Below are 21,084 nucleotides of genomic sequence, written 5' to 3'. Positions count from 1 at the left end.
TCCAACCCGACTATATGGTCTCTATAAGTATTATGATGTATAGATTACATCAAACTCAGTCAAACTATATGCCGTGGGAATTGCTCCTTTTCATTATCTATAGCTATAGGCCTATAACAACCGCCTTTATGCGGCACACATGACAGTGTATTTCCCGAGAATGTTGCTAAGAATCACAAGTTAGTTCTCGATTTTGGTTTAAGTTCGTGCATGAGCAGGAGACTCTAGAAACGAACATAAACACATTAACATGGCAGCTCGGGTACTTGTTATTCTAATTGGCTTTTCAGTTTCCTCATATCGTATTACCAATATTGTTCCAGAAATAAGAGATAAAACGCATTAACCACTTGCGTATAACAGTGCTTCAGTTCTTGAATTCCGCGCGGACTTATGGACCATGATCAAATCCAGTTGTGTATTCACAAAATGAAAGCCAAGACTTTAATAGAAACAAGTTGAGGCGTGCAGTGGTTTGTTCTCGATCTGATGGCTGTTCATGTCCATGGCTGCATAAGTTTTTCGGAATTTCGGACGGGACTCCGAGGAGAAATCTCAATCTGTGTTTCTTTCTTTTCTTTTTTTTTTTGTTCAAATACTCAAAGAAATCGCTCGTTGGTTTGTGGCGATTTACAGGAAATGATACCCAAATCATTCCAGTCTATAACATTCGCGTAATCTATAGGACTCGCTCTTCGTAGATCGACTATACGTTGACCGGGCACACCCAGCGCATAAGGAATGCATGGACAGAAAAAGGCCAACTGAAAACTGGAGGAACGCAGTAGGTAAAATGATTGTTTCCTTATGTCTTTTTTTCTGTTATTCTTAATACTGATAGAAAGTTATTTAACAACTCTCTTATTTTTGAATATTAATCATTTTTGTGTTATGTTATACCTGAATCTCACTATAACGTTTTTTTGTTGGGTGCAAAAAGAATTGGTTGATGATTAAGCTATTATGCGCTAAGTCTCAATTATTATTATCAATATTATCGTTATAATTGTGATTATCATTATTACTAACATTGTATTTATTATTATTGTTATTATTATTATTATTATTATTATTATCATCATCTTCATTATTATTTCTTTGATAATCTGCTCTTCCTTACCCTGCCTTTTGACAAGTTTGTCTGAGAAAGATGCACATCTTTTCGCGCTATATGTATTATTAGCTGCGCTCACATATAATGGTTATCTGTTTAATGATGACAGCTAACAGTGATGATGACAAGAGATTTTTGTTGATTTTACGTCAAAAGCTGATCATTTCACGATCAGTAAAACACACAACATAAGTAACTATCTCCTAGACAATGCACCACACATTTCTGCAGATTGGAATGATTGTTAATGATCGAACGAAATATAATTTTTCATTTTGCATAAAAATAGTACGTGTAAAATGTATCTGAAATACATCAGTGTTTGTCTTTGTGTGACGTCATGAGCTACCTTCTAAAGCAGAATATGATTTATCGTCTTAAAGACCTTAGAAAAGTTGAGGAAGATAACGATTATTCAATATTCACTATCAATTATATGAATCACTTTACTAACGATTGAGTTCAAAGGCTTCTTGTCAAAAAAAAGAAACAAACAAACAGAAACTGGAATATCTGAGAAGATTAGCTATTCTCCTGAAACACTATAACTTCTTGAGAATAATGAGGGAAGTGAGGATATCATGTTGGTAGTTGGTAGTGTTGTTTGTATAAATTTGCAATCTCTTGAGGAAAAGCACAAGAATGTGTAACCTACATTTCCTTTTTAAAACATGTTAACTATTGTCGGAAAATTATCAATGGTTAATATCGATAATACTATTCAAGATAAAATCATTTATTTTATCATTTCCTGGTAGTTTTAGTTATTGAGAGATTTGATGGTGGGAGAGGAAATTATTTAATTCGCATTGGATTTGTCGAGATTGTTTGAGAAGTATTTAATCGTAACAGGCATTTCTAACAAAATTTTCTCCTATCACTGCTGAATTGGAAAGAGAAAATGGTAAAATTTTGTTACTCGGCGGGTGTTCACAACATGATTATCAAGAGTATTTCAGTGGCATGAATATTGATGTCTTTTGTAATACGTTCATTACTTCTTTAGGAACCGTTGTCATGTAAATATTTCATCAACTCTTAAATTCAATTCAATCAAATCATTTTATTTCCGTATAAAGTAATACAAAGCAATAAACATAACGCTCACGGAACTTTGAATCACATAAGTTATCATGGTAATATCAACTTTGTTTTTTAGATAAATAAACAAACTTCCTTTTTGTTCTTTTTGAAACATTTCCGGACTTGTAAGATAATCCTCGGTATATACTAGATACACTACACTTCATTCGATTCTGATGCTAGGCGTTGAAAATAAATCGTTCCTGGCACGTGATATTGAGGAAATGGCAGAGATGCCCCCACCCCCCCCCCCCCCAAAAAAAATGTTAACGAATAATTAAAAATTGCCCCCTTTATTCCTTCCATGTGATAGGGAAAGATCATGAACTGGATGTACGGTATCATAGTATTTACCCCAAACCTTAGTTTTTTAAGTTTCAAAGTTACCTTTGATTAAGACTTGTTTCAAACATAAAAGTTTGACACATTCTGGATCAATATATTGGAATACGTTACCATTGGAACTGAAACAAAAAACGTTTGTAAGCTTTAAAAATGCACTTGACCGAAACTGTTAATAGACAGATTTGCTCAGTTTTTCCCCTTTGCATGCTCTTTCATCTCGTTATCCCCCCTCTCTCTCCCTCTCTCTCTCTCTCTTTCTGTCTCTCTCTCCTGAACTCTCCTTTGTTTTCGTCTCTTTCATTTTAAACTACCGCAATGTACTTGTGTAGTAATTGTACATGGTTATCTTTGATTTATCATGTTTGTTTCTGTCGAAATGTGTGCCGTAGTTTCATCACCATGTTTTTCTGTTTTCTATGTTTTTGTTGTTTTTATGAATGAGTTTTGTTTTTCATTTCTGTATGTCTATGTTGTTTTTTATCCGCATGGACCTGCGGTAGAACAGTCTTCGGACTGAAGTATGCTTAAATAAATGAATGAAATGAAATAAAATGAAAAGTTTCAGCATTGAATCAAATACTTGACATTTCAGTCAATTTCATGACTTTGCATATTTGACGATCTTGGGTGGACCATATTTTTTTGCCGTCATCCATCTCGGAGATTTGTCTCAAAAAATTTGAATGTGTTGTAGCTTAGAGTGTAATCTACAATTTAGTATTGCATTCATTCACAAACAAGACGACAATATCATAGTAAAATTATAAATTGGACAGAGAAAAGTGCAAAGCAGATGAGAAAATGTTCTCCTGTCTAAAGTCCGGGAGAATTCTTAATTACAAATATCCAATGAAAAGGTAATGCATGACTCATGGGCTGTGTGACTCGTGGGCTGTATGACTTCTAAATGGACTGTATGACTCGTGGGCTGTATTACTCGTGGGTAGTATGACTCGTGGGTGTCGAGCCTGTGGGATGACCCCTCTTCGATGTTAGTCTCTATTTCACACGTTTTTTGTGTACTCAAATATCAAGCTGTCAAATAAGGGTTAGAGGCCTACCGAACAATGTTTTATCTCTCGACAACACCTTTGATAACTTTTTAATGTGGCGGACAGCTAGTGCAATAAGACACGTTTACACGTCTCGACATTGAAATATTGTTGTTGTAATCATGTCTTTATTGATAAGTAAAACAAAGGACATGTTTACACATAATATACCAGGTCCATTGTCCTATTCTGAACACATGGCATATATATATATATATATATAGCGTGTCATTCAACGTCAACATCAAAATCAAATCAACGTGCATGTAAATCTGATTCATTTCAGTCACGAAGGGTGACTTTGATTTGGACTATCTCAATATTTCCTCCTGCAGCAAACTACTTAGTATGGTATCGACTGTAACCAGGGAGGTGAGCCCTTCTGTAACCAACGTAGGATCAACATCCCCAGTAGAGACTTCAGTACCAGCCCAGAGTAGATCAGGTAATGGTAATAGCTCTTGACTTGGATGACGTATATGAATTAACTCTCCCATTTCTATATGTGACTTGTTAGGTACAATGTCTGTGGTGATTTGAGCTGATGGCCCTTAGAGGGTTTATGCGTTCCAGAAAGCAATTATGTATACACTCAGCAAAAAAAAAAAAAAAAAAAAGTAAGTTCCCCTAACCCATTTTTGGAATTTTACGAATTTTCATAATTCCAACGGGAATGGATAGGGAATTTCATTACTCATAACATGAATCGTATATCATTACCACCAGATATCATTATTGGTGTTAAAAAAACCGCATTTTATGTCAAAATGCATGGGGAAAAAGTTGCACTTCAGGCTATATGAAGCATATTGTATACATTTTCTATGTAAGTTAGCGAAATGTCCTTTTTAAATTGTGTAATTATCAGGAATTTCTTCAGGTACACTGTGCTTCCCTATTAAGCAGATGTTATGCATACTTTCTAATTAATAGCCTTTTCAATATGAAAATGTTGGCAGAAGCCATGTGATTTGTAATTCCAATTTGGGTTGATCACATTAATGTGCCTATGGTCATTTTGAATCATGCGCTTAAGTTGTATATCAGTTTGTTGAGGTCTTAATGGCATCGAACGTATGGAGTGGCCTGCAAGATCCCCCAAACGTACTCCAGTAGAGAATCTTTTTGATATCATTAAGCGGAAAGCGAGCAAGAAGGTGAAAGATGATACTTCACTGCAAGAATTTCAGCGCATCTTGCAGAGAGCATGGGCCAACATTGAGCAGCGCGAAGTACAAAATTTAGTTAACAGTATGAGGAAGAAATGCCGGCTGGTCATTGAAGCGGATGGTGGACATATAATTTATCAAATACTTCACTGTATGCTCATGAAAAGAAAGAGATAGAAAAACATGCAACAAACCATGCTGAAATTTTCAGAATCATGAGTGATTGTTTGATTATTTGTGTAAAAGTCATTGCAAATCACTAAATGTAACTTTTGTTTCCATGCATTTTGACATAAAATGCATTTTTCACACCAATAATGATATCTGGTGTCAATGATTTGCCACTCATGTTATGAGTAATAAAATTCCTTATCCATTTCCGTTTGAATTATGAAAATCGGTAAAATACTTTTTGAGATACAGTCAAAAATGCTAGGGGGAACTTACTTTTTTGTTGAATGTATATATACAGTATGTCCCTCAAAAAATTACAACGCAGCCTTCCGCAATGATATCTTTAAAAATAGTGTACGAATCTTAATAAAAATTCAGGGTATGAGACTATAACTCATTGCCCACATCTTACAGAAAACCCCATTCGATTTGCTTCAGTGGTCAAAGAGAAATACGGAATTTTGTAGAGGATATCGGGAATCTCTTCTGTCCAAGTTCTGTCTATTGTTCACACACAAGATCATCGAAATGCTAAACTCGGAAGAATCCGATTCATGACATGCTTTACAACAATCCACATTTCTCTGTGACCGCTTAACCAAATTGAATGGGGTTTTCTGCAAAATAGAGCTAAGATGTAATACCTTAAGACTCTGAAGTAGCACGTACACAAGTTGATCATAATAGGTGTTATCAATTCGAAAATCTGATTGTAATTTTTGGGGTGACTTACTGCAGTATGTCCCCCAAAAAATTACAATAAGATTTTCGCATTGATAATGCCCAATATGATTAAATTTTTCAAATGCTACTTTAGGATTAGCATTTCGATGATCTTGTGTGTGAACAATAGACAGAACTTGGACAGAAGAGATTCCCGACATCCTCTACAAAATTATGTATTTCTCTTTGACCACTGAAGCAAATCGAATGGGGTTTTCTGTAAGATGTGGGCAATGAGTTATAGTTTCATACCCTGAATTTGTATTTAGATTGATTCACTATTTTTAAAGATATCGTTGCGGAGGGCCCCGTTGTAAATTTTTTTTGGACATACTGTATATAATATATATATATATATTTATTTATTTTTTTAGGGTTTAATTGTTTCGTCTTTAGATTCGATCATCCTGCACTATTTCACTGACCAATTGAACACAAAATACACAAGCAACACACACTCTTGAAGCATCCGAGTCAGAGCTGACCCGGAACTGGGTCCGTTGGGGTCACACACCGTTCTGGGTCATAAATGACTTGGAATTTGGTCATTAAGACCCCGAATGAGGTCACCCTGACCCAATTCATGACTCTGAATGGGTCATATCTGACCCCATTCCTTGTCATTTCTGACCCGGAACGGTGTGTGACCCCAACGGACCCAGTTCCGGGTCAGTTCTGACTCGGATGTTTTAAGAGTGCACATGCAAACTAAATATAGCTGATAACAGAGTCTACATACAGAGAACCTGAAACACGTTTTTTTTACAGTCAGTACAAATATTTTGTTCACAAAATGTCGCCGAATGAATACAAGCAAACACAAGAACCAATTCAAAAATATAACAGAAAATCGCAAGATTCAATAAGATTTGATGTATATGGCACAAAATGACTTGTTTTTATTTTCGCGGACTCATCGTGTGTAAACAAGAAAAGAATCATAAAAGCTATTCCATTAGATATATGCTATATCAGCGAGCTCTTCATCCTTTGTTCACCTTTAAATAATTCAATCTCTTTGATGATCTTTGGTATCTCGACACAGCGTAGTAATGATGTACCACCCGCCCTTCCCGTTAAAGAAAAAAGTATAATCCACGTCTAACTTGACCATAATGACATATATAATACTGAAGTCTGATATAGTATAGTGAGGTTTGTAATAAAGTGGTATTTGGAATCATTTGAAGTTGCAACTCAAACGTTTGTTGTGGGAGAGGATTTCATAAACCGATGGCTTCACTTTCCCTCCTCATGTCACCATCATTTTATGCAAATTTATAATCAGACATAAAACATCGTAGAGTTGGTTTGTGTTTTAATTTATCATGTTATCATCTTTGTCATTTTACGGCGGGAATCAGTCATGACGTCCTGCAATTCAGGGAAAGAGGGTCACGAAAAGAAAAGACACTACTGCAGACACTACGTACTCCCCCGTGCAGCCCTTGTCCTCCTAATTGTGGCCGTCATTGTGCTTTTCGTTCGTCTGAAAAAAGTCGAGAGGAAGATTAAGGGCAACCCGAACAAGCATGAAGATGAAGGTATGACTATGACGTTATGACCAAAATCACACTGAGAATGATAGCACATAAGAACCAATATATTGATGTTCAGGCGGGTTAATAAACACTAACATTGCAAGTTACAGACTCGAAATGATTTTGTCATTATACAAATAGTGAATGGTCACGAGTGCAATGGTATACTAATGATGCACAGGATAGAGTGTGTTAGACGAAGATGTTCGTCCCAAACATTTACGCACGTCGCACTCGCGGAAGTCCCGCACATACAGTATAAGTATAATGGGGGGTTGGGTTTCCGGACACTTAAGTTCCCGCATGAAAACTTACATAGAATATGCACCCTTTACCTTAAAGACTTGATATAGACTCCTCATATAGGCCTACTAGACAACATACTCTGAAAACGGCGTGAGAATATACCTGCTAAATCGTTGGATTTGCTCTTCAAAGTGACTCCATGTACGCGTCCGGTCCCATAACGCTTGGTCTACTGTACTGTACAAAGTTACGTACGTACGCCACACATGTTATGCACAAGGGAAGACAGGCCGGCCGGCCGGCAGCCCGAACTAGAAGTTGTTTACAGGATTGACAGCGCGTATGCATGCAATTCATCAAAGGAGCCGCCCGCCGCGCGCACAGACGATCGGCAATCTACCATAGGATTACAGGCAGTGCAATTGTACTGAAGTAAAGGAAGGAGGTGTGTCTCATTTCAGCGCTTCCTATTGGCTACATTCTTGAACCCATTTTATAATACGAGATTTCGCACGAGGTGAAAGATAGAGGCGCTCTATTCAACGAGGCGAAGCCGAGTTGAATAGTGCACCTCATCTTTCACCGAGTGCGAAATCTCGTTCCATTGCACGAGTAAAGACCATACACTATTTGATTTATACAACGTCCAAGTAGATCTTTTTGGTTGGAGGATTGTTGGGTAGGTCTAAGTAGGCCTAGAAGTCTATATATGTATGAAAAATACAGCCATACTTACATGTGGATCCACTGCGATTCTCTTTCTGGCTTGTGCAATCAGTGTAGATACAGGTCACAGCAATACTAGCGCTCATACACGTACACTAGCACTACGTAGGCCTGCGTACGCGCATGCATGTACCGCACACGTACACTGCGCTAGCTGCATGCGATCCTCAATATGCAACACACAGTACATGCAGTACCGTACAATTTCTCGAACCGTGGAATGTTATAGTAGAACGAAAAAATCGAACCCAGTTGCACGCAAAAATAGAACCAAAATTGCACGGCGCGTTGAATGGAGTGCGTGCTTATTGAATATCACGTCACCAACAATCCTCCAATCAACTTACAAGGATCTACTTGGACGTTGTATAAAATGCAATGATTACGATAACAGTGCGGTCGTTTACGTGCATGACAATCGAATGTACATACAATCACAAAGTCCATGGAATCTTCTGGAATTGTCTACAAATGATGTTCGATCTCGGATGCACAGATAAATGATCCTTGATGCACCGATGAATGATTCCTCCGACGTAAATCAAAAGGCGCAGGTCAATCCACAGCGACACGTGTAGAATCCAGACGTTATGACGACCGGGTCCATGCAGTCGATGCGTGAATGATAATCCAGCAAATGATAACCAGCTAGGAATCCAGCTCTTCACAGCTCTGTATAGCAATGTCCATTGACATGAGAATGTTAGTCACCAAACGGAAGGCGAATCAATATTCTCCACCTGCAGTATGTCTCCCAGGCAATTTGCCTCCCAGGATTGATCTCCACAAATATAGCACGTCAGCAGGTAACAGAGGACTGACTGAAACAAGTCGCTTCAGAGCCAGAAGTGACTTAAAGGAGACCTCCGGATGATTTTCAGATTTTTACAAATGAACAACTATAAATTAGTTATACTGAGAACAGAGTTTCAGAATTTGTGACAATTGGGATGAAGAATAGGAATATTTTCAAAATTTAGAACAAATTGCAATGAACAAGGATGATGACATGGCAGAGTCACCATAAGAATGCATAAGTTGGGGCTCAAGGAAGCAGAACAAAAGAAGAAGGCATGCATAGATTATTCACAGGTGAACTTGCTAGCGAGCGGTATTGTAATGGAATTACACTGCCACATTTCTGAAATATGTGAACCTCCTATGTCATCATCCTTGTTCAGTGTAATTTGTTTAAGGTTTTTCAAATCATTTTTTCTCTGCTCAAGAACCACAATAAATTCCACAAATCTATACATGGAGTTGTCGATTTACGTAATACATAATGTGAAATTATGAAAATCGTCTGGAATGTCACTTTAACTCTCAGAGCAGAGGGTGTTGGGTACTCTCAGAAACCTCAGAATTTATGTGGCCTATATAGGCTCATTCACCCCTTCTTGAATGTTCTGTAATTCGCTCTAACCTGGGGCTCCTGCATACTAGTATGTTCCAACTTGTACATACTTGCGGGTTCAAGAGCCTTCCAGAAATTCTAGCTGACTCACTGTCTAAAAATAAGTACCAATCACATTGGGCTACAAGGACAGTGTATAGATTGCATTACTTTAGCCAAATATGTGTCCAGGCATTTCATATAGAACATTCTAGATTGGGCAAACTGCAATGTATTTCCTTTTACATGCATGTATACTGTAGCTATACCAAATAGAAACTTCTCCACTAATCTGGTCAACCTGTATACATACACATATCAAAGCAACCATATAGTACATGATAATTATATCTATACCAGTATGTGCATTCATGACAGTGAAATAAACTATGATTCCTTTTTATGATGTTTATGACAAACGTCACGGATTTGTCTCTCGTGTAATTATGAAAAGACTGGGAATAAAAATAGAAGAATAATAGGATTAGAACCAACTCTTGCTGTCGGGCGGAAGCTCGGTGGTCTAGTGGAGATGACTTCTGACCGGAGATCAGGAGGGTCGTAGGTTCCAATCCTGCTCGAGTACGTACGCCCATGATTTCTTTTATCATGGCTATACTAATAAAATACTGATCAACCCAGTGCTTATTTACGTCGATGTAGGGCAATTTGTCAATTAGTTGCATAAGAAAAGTCAATTTCCAATTTTCAATTAGGTGTATCCTGTACCAGCAGAGAGCTCTGCGTGTTCTTTCATCCTTCAATTTCTGTGATGATCCTGGCTATCTTTATACTCGCAACTTAACAGTAAAGAACCACGTACGCTCCCTTTTTGAGGAAAACTTCAATCTCGTTACTAACTTGACTTTAATGAAAAAGCTAATGCAAAAAAAAAAAAAAGAAGAAGAAGGAAAGAGTTTCACTGCGATGGAACAAAATGTAGCCTTTTTTCAATGCCCTCTCGCTGAATGGTGAAGAGAGCCCAGCCGAGTGGGTTCGTGCTGTCGCGCGCTCGCCTGGGCTCGCTTCGCTTGCCAGTTATAGCCATCTTACAGCGAGACGGCCTTGACAAAAGGCTAGCAAGAATGAAGCTTTTTTTTTTTTTTTTTTGATTTTGCATTTGGATCTGTTTTCCGTGGTCACCAAATAATGCGCGTGGGGCAAGATTTTTTTTGAACCAACGACTTGACGTTCCCTCACTCATCACACGTGCAAATTATGTAAGATAACGATATGAAACATCGCGGGATAAATATATATCTTTTATCAATTTTGACTTGATTTATTGATTTATTGATTCCTGTATTATCATTGTACATGAACATACATACACATGTATATAATTATATATATATATACGCACATTGTTGGAGCCATACATACACATAAACGTCAGTTGTTACAAAATGTTTTTTCTTCATTGCCTTTACACAACATACAGCACTTAATTCCACAATTACTCCATATAAACAAGAAAGGCGTCGTGTCAGAGGAGTCCTCTTCTTCTTAATCACTATCCTCCTAATCGTGGTCATCTCTGTGCTTGGCATTCGTCTTCGACGAGTCGAGAGACAGCTGAAAGTCAGGAGAACAAGGTAGGGTGTTAGATTTTAGGCTCATGTGACATCATATTGAGTGATTGGTAAGAATTCTGACATCCTAAACGAAGTCTCCATTAGCTGTATATTATGTGCAGTTTATTTTTTATTAATAATATAACACTCGAAATCGTGGTATTTACGTATGCCTCATACATATTCACACTTAAACCATAACTCTAACTAGAAGAGAATAACTGATAATTTTTCCTTTATCTCCCATATGTGGAAGGCGATAAGCATTAAAGGTTTCTGTGATTTCCTTAAATCTTTCTGTGTTTGCCACGATTTCCTTCTAAGGTGCATGGTTTTGGCTTCACTTCATGTTAAAATGTTGTTGTTTTTTCCTGGTGTTATCAAAGTTTTCGGTTTTCTCGAACCCATTTTATGAATATTATAAAGACTGATACCTTGGAGAAATGAAAGGTGCAAAAAATGATAACTCTGGTGGCCACCGTAGTTGGTGAAGAAATATCATAGTGACCGTTGTATATTCATCAATCACGCTATGAAAAATTATTTGAAGACATAAAGAGTTTTTCCTCGAAATTCCGGAAACAATTGACCATTGACTCTTTCTGGTATGTTAAGATTTTAGAATCCTCAACGAAATCTCCAACTTTCTGTTGTTATTTATTTCCTTATTTGTTCATTATTTTATTTGGGAAGCAGGATAGTAAAGACAAAAGTACATTGCATCAGTCCAGTCAGGATTGGACATCATTCGGTCCAAAATCAATTGAAATTGTTACAAGCGTATTTTTGTCTCTTGTTAGCAAACTTTTCATAGCATCCTACGTGTACATATACTAAATAGATTTAGTTTTGCACTTTATTCAGTGCTTTAAGCTGTCCATCTTTAATCAATTCATCCCAGTTCATATCATTTCATTTCATCTCATATATCGCTTTTCACAACAACAACAAAAAAAAAATTCTCTCACACTATTGGATGAATGATAAACAATGTTTATCGCAAGAACGACATCGCCTCGCTACTTTCATGAGATGATTTGCTCACAAATATCCATTATGAAGACATAGCCTTGACACAATGCTTGTAATGTCTGGTGTTTTTTTTTTTCTTGTCACTATGAAGTGTCATGCATGTAATATACCATAATGTGCTTGTTACTATTGATATGAAAAACTTGTTGATTGCATTGTGCATGTTATATCTTGTCATTATTCTCTCGAACACTCATGGTTCTATTATTTATTTCATCAAGCGTCCGTGAATTAAGTTGCACAAAAAGTCAAAACACCTTTCGATCTCCAAATCATACTACAGTTATTAATAAACATCTCCATCTGGTTTTTTTTTTCTGTTTCACAGACATGATGATACCAACAAAGGCTCTAGCGAAGGTAAATATAAGCATATTATTTTGTTGGGGGAAAACGTCAACGTCTACATTTAACGCTTATATTCTGTTTTCCACAGTTGTATGTAAGAAAGAACTCTACTCTATACCTACACAGACAGGATGGTTTTAAAAAATCTCAAAGGTGATCTGTAATTCACACCTACATTTTTGCTCAGGGCGTCCAGTTCTAGTTTTTTTTTTTTTTTTAAATGTCCGGCTTCAATTTTCCTCCATTTAGTGCGTTGTTAATATACTTGTAATGCATTATTCAAAGGAGGTGGGAATCGATAAGTTGATATACATATAAAGCCCACCGCACACTATACGACTCACGACTACACGTGTCGTACAACCTCATCAGGATATCAAGAGTGACCTGGGCATGAGAAAGCGGTGATATTTTGTATAAGTCACTAAACTGCCAAATAGCATAATAGACCTATCTATACCTGCTTTTTGCAGCACCTGATCATCTAAATTCCTGAAACGATTTCATACACAAACTTTGCCTTTTTTGTGTGGTTTTGTTTGCTTTGGGTTGTTTTGTTTTGTTTTTGTTTCGTGCGTAATTCGTCGAATGTTCTAGAGCCTGATATATAAGTGATAGAGCTAAGGTAATGCTGTTAACAAGTACATTGATGACTGTAGTTTTAAGTTTGTTTATGGTAGATCCGGGAGTACCACCCTCGAGACCCCGCGGTTTTCAATTGGGGTCTGACTTGTGCATTTTCTTCTTCTTCTTCTTCTTCTTCTTCTTCTTCTTCTTTATCTTCTTCTTCTTCTTCAAATTTTGACCAAATTTGGCTGGGTATATAATCGCAAGGGTGACAGAATATTATTTTGTACAAATGGGCACCATTCCCCACCTGGGGGTCCTCTGGGGCATCATGCGATTACCCCGGGATGGGGGGGGGGGGGGGAGAGAAGACAGACAATCCCCCAAATCGAGGAATCTTCTTCTCTCAAACCTCGGGTGATGAGCTAAATTCAGCTAATGTAGTGCTACAGGTAAGTTAGATTATAGTGACTGTAGTTTCAAGTTTGTAGCAGATCAGAAGATGGAAGGATACCAAATTGGGACCAATTTTTAACATTTTTAGCTTCTTCTTGAAAATGAGGGCCAGATTTTCACCAAACTTGGCAGGAATTATCGCTTGGAGGATTGAATTGTATTTGCGCAATTGGGCACCATTCCCCTCTTTGATGGGGCTCAAAGCCCTCAAATCTAAGAAATTTGTAATTAGCACATATTCTATTTAGAACAAGCAGAGAGAAGCTACAATACAATGCTATGAGTAAATACATTTTTTACTGTAGTTTCTAGTTTGTTTATGGCGTATTGGGGGGGGGGGTTCAAGTCGGGCCCAATATTCACATTTTCATCTTCTTTTTTTACAAAAACAGGTGCTATCACTAGAGCGTATCGTAGAAAACATAATATTTGTACAAGTTGGAACAATTCTTCATTCGCCCCACCCCCCCCCCCCACCCCGCACATTGCCCCCACCCCGGGGGATCTTTATACATATCTTCTTCTTCTTCTTAAAACCAAGAAGTGATAAGTTTAGTTAGTGCTAACGATTATAAGTAAGGAGATTGGTGACTGCAGTTTAAAATCTGATATGATATATTCATCGTTTAAAACCAAAAATTCTCTAAATATTTAATTATGAATATACTTTTAATGCTATTTGTGGACCTGGATGGGGGTCAATTTCAAAACCAGTCTTACATTTTGATCTTCTTCTTTTTTTTTTGTAAATTGCATTATAGTCAAATTGTCTAAATACAGTGTACTTGGCAGGTATTTTACAAATATGATAGAAAACACAACTGGACACCATGCATGTCTATGTGGAAGCGCTCAAAGCCACCCCTGTGATGCAATGTTCTCAGAACCACGATCTGCAAGAATGCATGGAAGGTGAACTTGCGATGCTCAGGTGAGCGCGAGACCCCGGGTCTTTTGTTTTAGCATGCAGAGTTTTATAGATACCTCATACCTGTGTGAAACCGTTTATGATGAAAGGAGCACCATAGTCTCTGTGGAATTCCCTTTTCCCTAGCCTTCCGGAAGTTGGTAATCTGACCAGCAACTGACCAGTGTTAATCTAATGTTAAAGGACTTGTCCGTCCGCAGATGCTTGAACTGCCCTGTTCCTTCTATGAATTAATTTGTTTTTGATGTTCATGAGTGACACGCAGAAGTGGTATAGGTACCATCGCGTAGTGAATATATATGTGTATCGGAAGTGTCTTATGGTCTTCATCAATACATTGCTGTACCTGTCACAGATGTTACCACTGCACGTTACACGGATGTCAAGGATTTGTGCAGAAGTCTCCCGTCCATACCGCAGGGCGACCATGGTGTGTATATCCTGATTCTGCCCTTTCTATTTGTATAAATGATTTGTTTAATTGAAATTCATCCCCCCCCAAAAAAAAACAAACAAAACAAAACAAAAAAAAAACCAAAGATTCGTGCAGTTATGAACATACCTATCAGATTTGGGCTACAAACAGTAATTGCAGAGGGGAAAAAATTCACGAATGGGGCTAGAGGGGTACAATTGACCTTTGACAACCCCTATAGCCCCCCCCCCCCCCCCCCCACACACACACACATGCATACACTATATAGATGATGACTGGCGGGGGAGGGAACATACCGAATGTTCCACCCGAAGGGTTTGAAATGCTATTGAGGGAGGGTATAAGTCCCGAGACGAAGTCGAGGGACTCATAGCCTCCCGAAAAGGCATTTCAAACCCTGAGGGTGGAACGTTTGGTACATGTTCCCGACAGCAAAAGTCATCATCTGTTTAATGGGTTAGTCAAATACGTCAACGACAACCACCAGCACAATTATTGTACTCGATCGCTCCTATGCCTTCTGTCATTTGTTACGTGAAAATGTTTTCCCATGGGAGAACATTACAAGAATGTTCGCCCATGGGCGAACATAACGAATGTACCGCCATCACGTGACTGTGTTTAGCCAATCACCAACCGGTATTTGACTAACCCATTTAATATTACAAAATGTTCCGGAGGCCCCTGTCATATGACCTGACAGGGGCCTAACGCTTAAATACTGTTGAGCAGCAGACATTTTCCCCCTCGTTCCTCCTGTTTGTCCTCCTGTATATGCGCGTGTTATTGGGAATTAATATGTTACCTGTTTTCTTGTTTTCTGCAATGTATATAATTGTGAACGTATGAATGTGTAGGCGTACTATTTATGTATAGGAGATGCTTGTATGCCCTATATATCCTTGAGCGGATTTCTATAATGATGTATCAACTACCCATCTACATGTATCAGTCAATGTACATGACTGTATCAGTCAATTTATCTATGTGTTGTTCTATATAATAAGATACGATTTATATTACACGTAATTGAAATGATTATGTGTGGATTCTTATGTCCCCCATGCGCACATTTAATTAGGGAGCTTAAGATTTTCATGCAGCGGACGTTCAGTGGGGAAAAAAAACACCCTTTATTTGCACATGCGCAAAATAGCTTACTAAAATCAATCTGTATTTATATCTCGCGTCTTCTGAGTTTTCACTACGCGTTCTGAGCCCTGTAGCATAAAAGTGTCAAACATCAAAAGTCTCTGATTACTCGGTTCTGATTGGCTGGTACCTAACTTATGTTTGATGGCATCTTTTTATGCAACAAGGCACTGGGCTATTTTGGCGTCCACTCAATTCGCGACGCATGTAGAGTTATTTGATGCACTGATCATGGAGGCGCCATTTTACTTTCTATCGGTAACGTGTTACGTCCTCGCGTAATCTCTACTTTGCAACGTCACAACGCAGGGAGAGACGAGAACGGTCAATGCAATCGTCCGCATCGCAAATCTAAAGCTCCCTTATAATTCCAATCTCATGAATTGAGATTTGCTATACGGCTACTCTCATTTTGCATCCGAACAGTTTTTTTTTTTCAGGAGTAACCAGTACAATATGCAAACTCAATCGTTTCTAACAATTGTTGTGTTAATTAGGTTGATACTCTTTGAATTAAACTATACATGAATAATATGCTGAATAAAGATAGGCGACGGTAATGTTTGTGCTCCAATCACTGTTTATTAGAATCCCGCTGATGGTCAAAAAGTACTTCCAGATCACTTTACGTGCATGAAGTGGATACCACATCTCAATTTCTGCCGCTCACCAAAAATATAAGTTTTATTTTAGTTTCTGTGAAAGTGCACAGTCACAGTTCATAACACTAACATGTATAGTACAGAGAGGATATGAAACTGTACGCCTACGTGTTGCTACACTCACGTTAGTGTAACTTTTAGTGGCTGAGAATATAATGATGATATTATGACATGGGAAAGTGCCAAGCTCGGAGGATTTGTTGATACAAACATCAGATACCGGATTATTTTACCAAATTACCATCATTCATACAATGTTTAGTTATAATAGTTCCCATGTGGAGACTTTTCTTTTTTCTTATGAGCTCCTCTATGGAGGCATTATACAAGAATAGTAATAATAATTTTGTTTGATCTGTTCATAACATTGTTTGATTTGACATCAGAACTGGTGGCTAGAGCGCAAATCATTTTCTATAGAAACTCGTTTTTCTCTTTTTCCTCTTCTCCTTTTTATGTTGTTGCATATCATAACCCTATACAGCAACATGTTACCAACATTGCCCTCAAGACAATAAGATGTGTACAAATACCCACTAACATTGACTAAGATGAATTTTACTTTAACAGAGTGATAGAATCTAAAAATAAAGTAACATGATATATTTACATAAATTACATAGATAAAATGAGAGAACAAAATAATAAAATGGAAGACAGAATAACATAAGATGGTGGATATCATCAGTTCATGGTTTACAATAAAGAACAAACAAGGCGTTCCTGATCAAATGTCACTCGGCATCTTCAAAAACAGACGTACTCTTTAAAATAGGAGTATTGGGGTATTCTGGAAATCTGTTAATGGTTATGCGAGGGATAAAATTCTAAAATGACGTGAAGGAAGGAAGATGAGCATATCACCAGGAAGAAAATCTGGACCATCGTGTATCATGTAGATTGTTAAAGAATGCGGGGATCAAAAATATGTACATGTAGTTTGCTAGTCGAAAGTCAATTAAATGTGAGTTGACTGTTTTGTACACCTGAAATTGTGGGCAATATAATTTCTCATATACATAAGTAGGTAGCAATTTTCAAGAAGTTAACATAACACATCTTGTGTTATTTTCATTTCAGCGAAAGCTACGAGTCATATATATATATATATATATATATATATATATAAAGATACATATATACGTATATAAAGATATATATATATGTATATATATATATATATATATATATATATATATATGTATAACAAAGAAAAATGCGTGAAATTAACAATACAACGCATCACATAATTATGCAGATGAAATTGAATTAAAGTTAAAGTTACCGGAAATGGAGGAGACGCGCTGAAAAGCCAAGCTCGTAATTTGCAGTGGACAAAATTAACTAAATAAGACCAAGGAGGATATATATATATATATAAACACACATGGAGTATACATTTTACTTGCTCTTCTTGCATTTGAGCAGGTTCAGCAGTTTGCACGTTACTCATATCTGCTTTTGTTTGTTTATTTGTACTACTCGTATTTTGGTGACTTCTCTCCTAACATCAAATAAAATTTGACTGAAATACGGAATATGGAACAATGGAAAAAAAACATATTATTCTGGTTATCTATATATATAGGCAGAGCGGATGACAACCAGCTGGAAAGTGAAATATGCGTGAAAAATCCCCTCTACTTCTGCGTCGAGGAAACCGCTGAAAGGAATAGGTCCAAGCAAGCGGCTGAAGAGGTGGGTAAGGATGGCGAGAAAATTGGTGGCGCTGTACACGTGGATGACGAGAAAAGACGTGGAGACAGCAATGTGGTCGTCGCAACTTTACACCAATCCCCGAGTAGCACTCCCTCTCCCCTGATCGTCGATCACCTGTATGAAACTGTGCAGGAGACTTTTCGATGCAAACCGGAAGATGGCCCTTCGGTTAGTCAGAGCCGACATGAGTCCGAGTCGGATATCACCACCAGCCCTTACGACAGGCTCAATCGAGGTTTCGTGCTTCCGGTTACTGGTCAAGAGAAACCTCCCCAACCGGGACAACCGAACCCAACCGAATACGAACACAACGACAAGGTGAGTGATGACCTTCCTGGAAAGCCCACATTGCAAGACTCGGATACACACGAGTCCGAATCGGATCCGGGCACGAACGACCGGCTCAACGACGGTTTCGTGCTTCCGGTTACTGGTCAAGAGAAACCTCCCCAACCGGGACAACCGAACCCAACCGAATACGAACACAACGATAAGGTGAGTGATGACCTTCCTGGAAAGCCCACATTGCAAGACTCGGATACACACGAGTCCGAATCGGATCCGGGCACGAACGACCGGCTCAACGACGGTTTCGTGCTTCCGGTTACTGGTCAAGAGAAACCTCCCCAACCGGGACAACCGAACCCAATCGAAGACGAACACAACGATAAGGTGAGTGATGACCTCCCTGGAAAACCCACATTGGAAGACTCGGAGAGACAGTCGGAGATACACGTCTACAGTAATTGCACAGAAGAGGGAAAACCATTGGAGGCGACAGATAGACAGTCGGAAATACACGTCTACAGTAATTGCACAGACGAGGGAAAACTATTGGAGGCGACAGAGACATCTGCATATCCAGCAAATACAGACAAATGAATAAAATCTACAGCAGGGTGCTACGTAGCGCTTGCGTAATTGCCCGGGGCAAGTGAAAATCAAAGTCGGGCAAGTGCACTTTGGAACAATGAATGAGAACAAATGCTTTTATGTTCGAATTGGGCAAGCAAAAAGTTTTAAGCCACTTTTTTTTTCACTTTTCCCCTTTCAAACCCACGAAGTCAACGATACAGAAACTCAAAGATAATCATTGTTTTGTAAATAGTGATGTAACACGCTTTAATTTCGTTTCCAAAAAGTAACATTCATGTTCGAGCAAATGTTCTGCAACAATTTGAAAGTCTGCTCGCCCCATCGGGCAAGCGGTTGAAAACAAAGTTATGTAGCACCCTGCCAGTGTCCTATCTTTGAGCAAAAACATGAAAAATGAAGTGGTTTACCACACACATAGACATATTTTTTTTTCTGCAAAATGATGCAAAACTGTGTTGCTGGCGTATGGTGACAAAACGTGTACATATACTAGTAGACTTAGAAAATTACATCGAATTTGCGTGTATTTGGTTCCTACCTGAATATGTCTACTTTTAAGTTTGCAGATTGAAATGACTACTGATGTAAAACTTTTGATCTCTACAAAGGTGTATTGCACTCCTTGTAGAATGTTCAAACATATATTATATACCTTTATGGATTAAAAACGATGCAAAGCTATAACGCATTTTAATTGATTTGTAACAGTGCTACTGTATATACATTTATATTTATGAATCTACGTATACATAAACTTGTACTTATTGATAATAATCCACTCTAGATGTATGTAGTTTACAGCAATTCCTATAACTGTATTTGTATTTTCATATAGAATTTCCGTTCTTACTGCGGGGCGCCTTTGGAAAGCAGTTTTACAAAACTGAATAGGCCAACAATTCAGTATAAGATAAGTAAAACAAAATGAATAAATGAATAATGATAATGATGTTTAATAATGATAATGCCGATGTTTATAAGACGCAAAGTGAAACTTTATTTTTTCTTGGTCAGAGAATAATGATAGTTCACCGCTACATTTTTTTAAAGTCTAAATTCTCTGTCAGTGGTAAATGGTTTTTTTTCCAAAGAAGTTTGATATGTTTCTCGAACGCCATGCTACACGTCTTTATGCTCTGCAATAATTCTTATCTAGCTTGAGTATGATTTTGCATTGTCTAACACATTTTCACAGCAGTAAATAAAAGCCACCAAACTAATGTAAGCGCAGGTATATAGAATGGAACATTGATTACAGTATTTCATATCTACAATACCACATCTTATACCGGTAATGTTTGTATAAACGCTTGTGCCAATTTTGTCAGAGTAACAACAGATCGTATAATTCCTTACATAACCAAAAAACTATGTTGATGTAAATCATGTTTCTGTCAAACCTAATTACTATCGAAATTATGTACATTCGAAGTATGTATGAATACACATTACAGATATTAACTCGCACGCACAAATACACACATATTTTTGATGACTTTTTTTCTACCTTAGTGTTTTGGTTTTTATTCATATACTACATAATATGATTTTATAGTTTTATAAAACTTATCACGACCTGATGCATGAATATGTAAGTAAATGTTATTATACGGATTGTCAAATTGTAGAATAATACTGTTTGATAGGTGTGATGTTATAATTTCTTTTGTTTGCGATAAAGAAAGAAAGTTTTGTATGAGTAATCCAGAAATAAAAAAGTAAAGAAAATGATGAAACTCAAAATTCACAGTATTTTCTTAATCTTACA

General features: G+C 37.6%; 1 protein-coding gene across 1 annotated transcript; it reads left to right on the top strand.

The window, feature by feature from the left end:
- The first annotated feature begins 727 nt into the window (after positions 1–727).
- Positions 728–19,322, top strand: LOC139725794 (uncharacterized). Its single transcript, XM_071636874.1, has 7 exons — positions 728–788; positions 3,930–4,039; positions 7,025–7,204; positions 11,008–11,161; positions 12,501–12,532; positions 14,827–14,901; positions 18,310–19,322. Exons 2-7 carry the CDS (start codon positions 3,943–3,945, stop codon positions 19,320–19,322), a joined length of 1,551 nt encoding a protein of 516 aa, XP_071492975.1. The 5' UTR covers positions 728–788; positions 3,930–3,942.
- Positions 19,323–21,084: the final 1,762 nt, after the last annotated feature.

The sequence above is a fragment of the Diadema antillarum genome, unplaced genomic scaffold (genome assembly GCF_040938485.1).
Source record: "Diadema antillarum isolate AM-2024a unplaced genomic scaffold, OU_Dant_1.0 seq00000059_RagTag, whole genome shotgun sequence".
NCBI classification, from domain to species: domain Eukaryota; kingdom Metazoa; phylum Echinodermata; class Echinoidea; order Diadematoida; family Diadematidae; genus Diadema; species Diadema antillarum.
The sequence above is the reverse complement of the archived record's forward strand: the minus strand, read 5'-3'. Positions and strand labels throughout refer to the sequence as shown.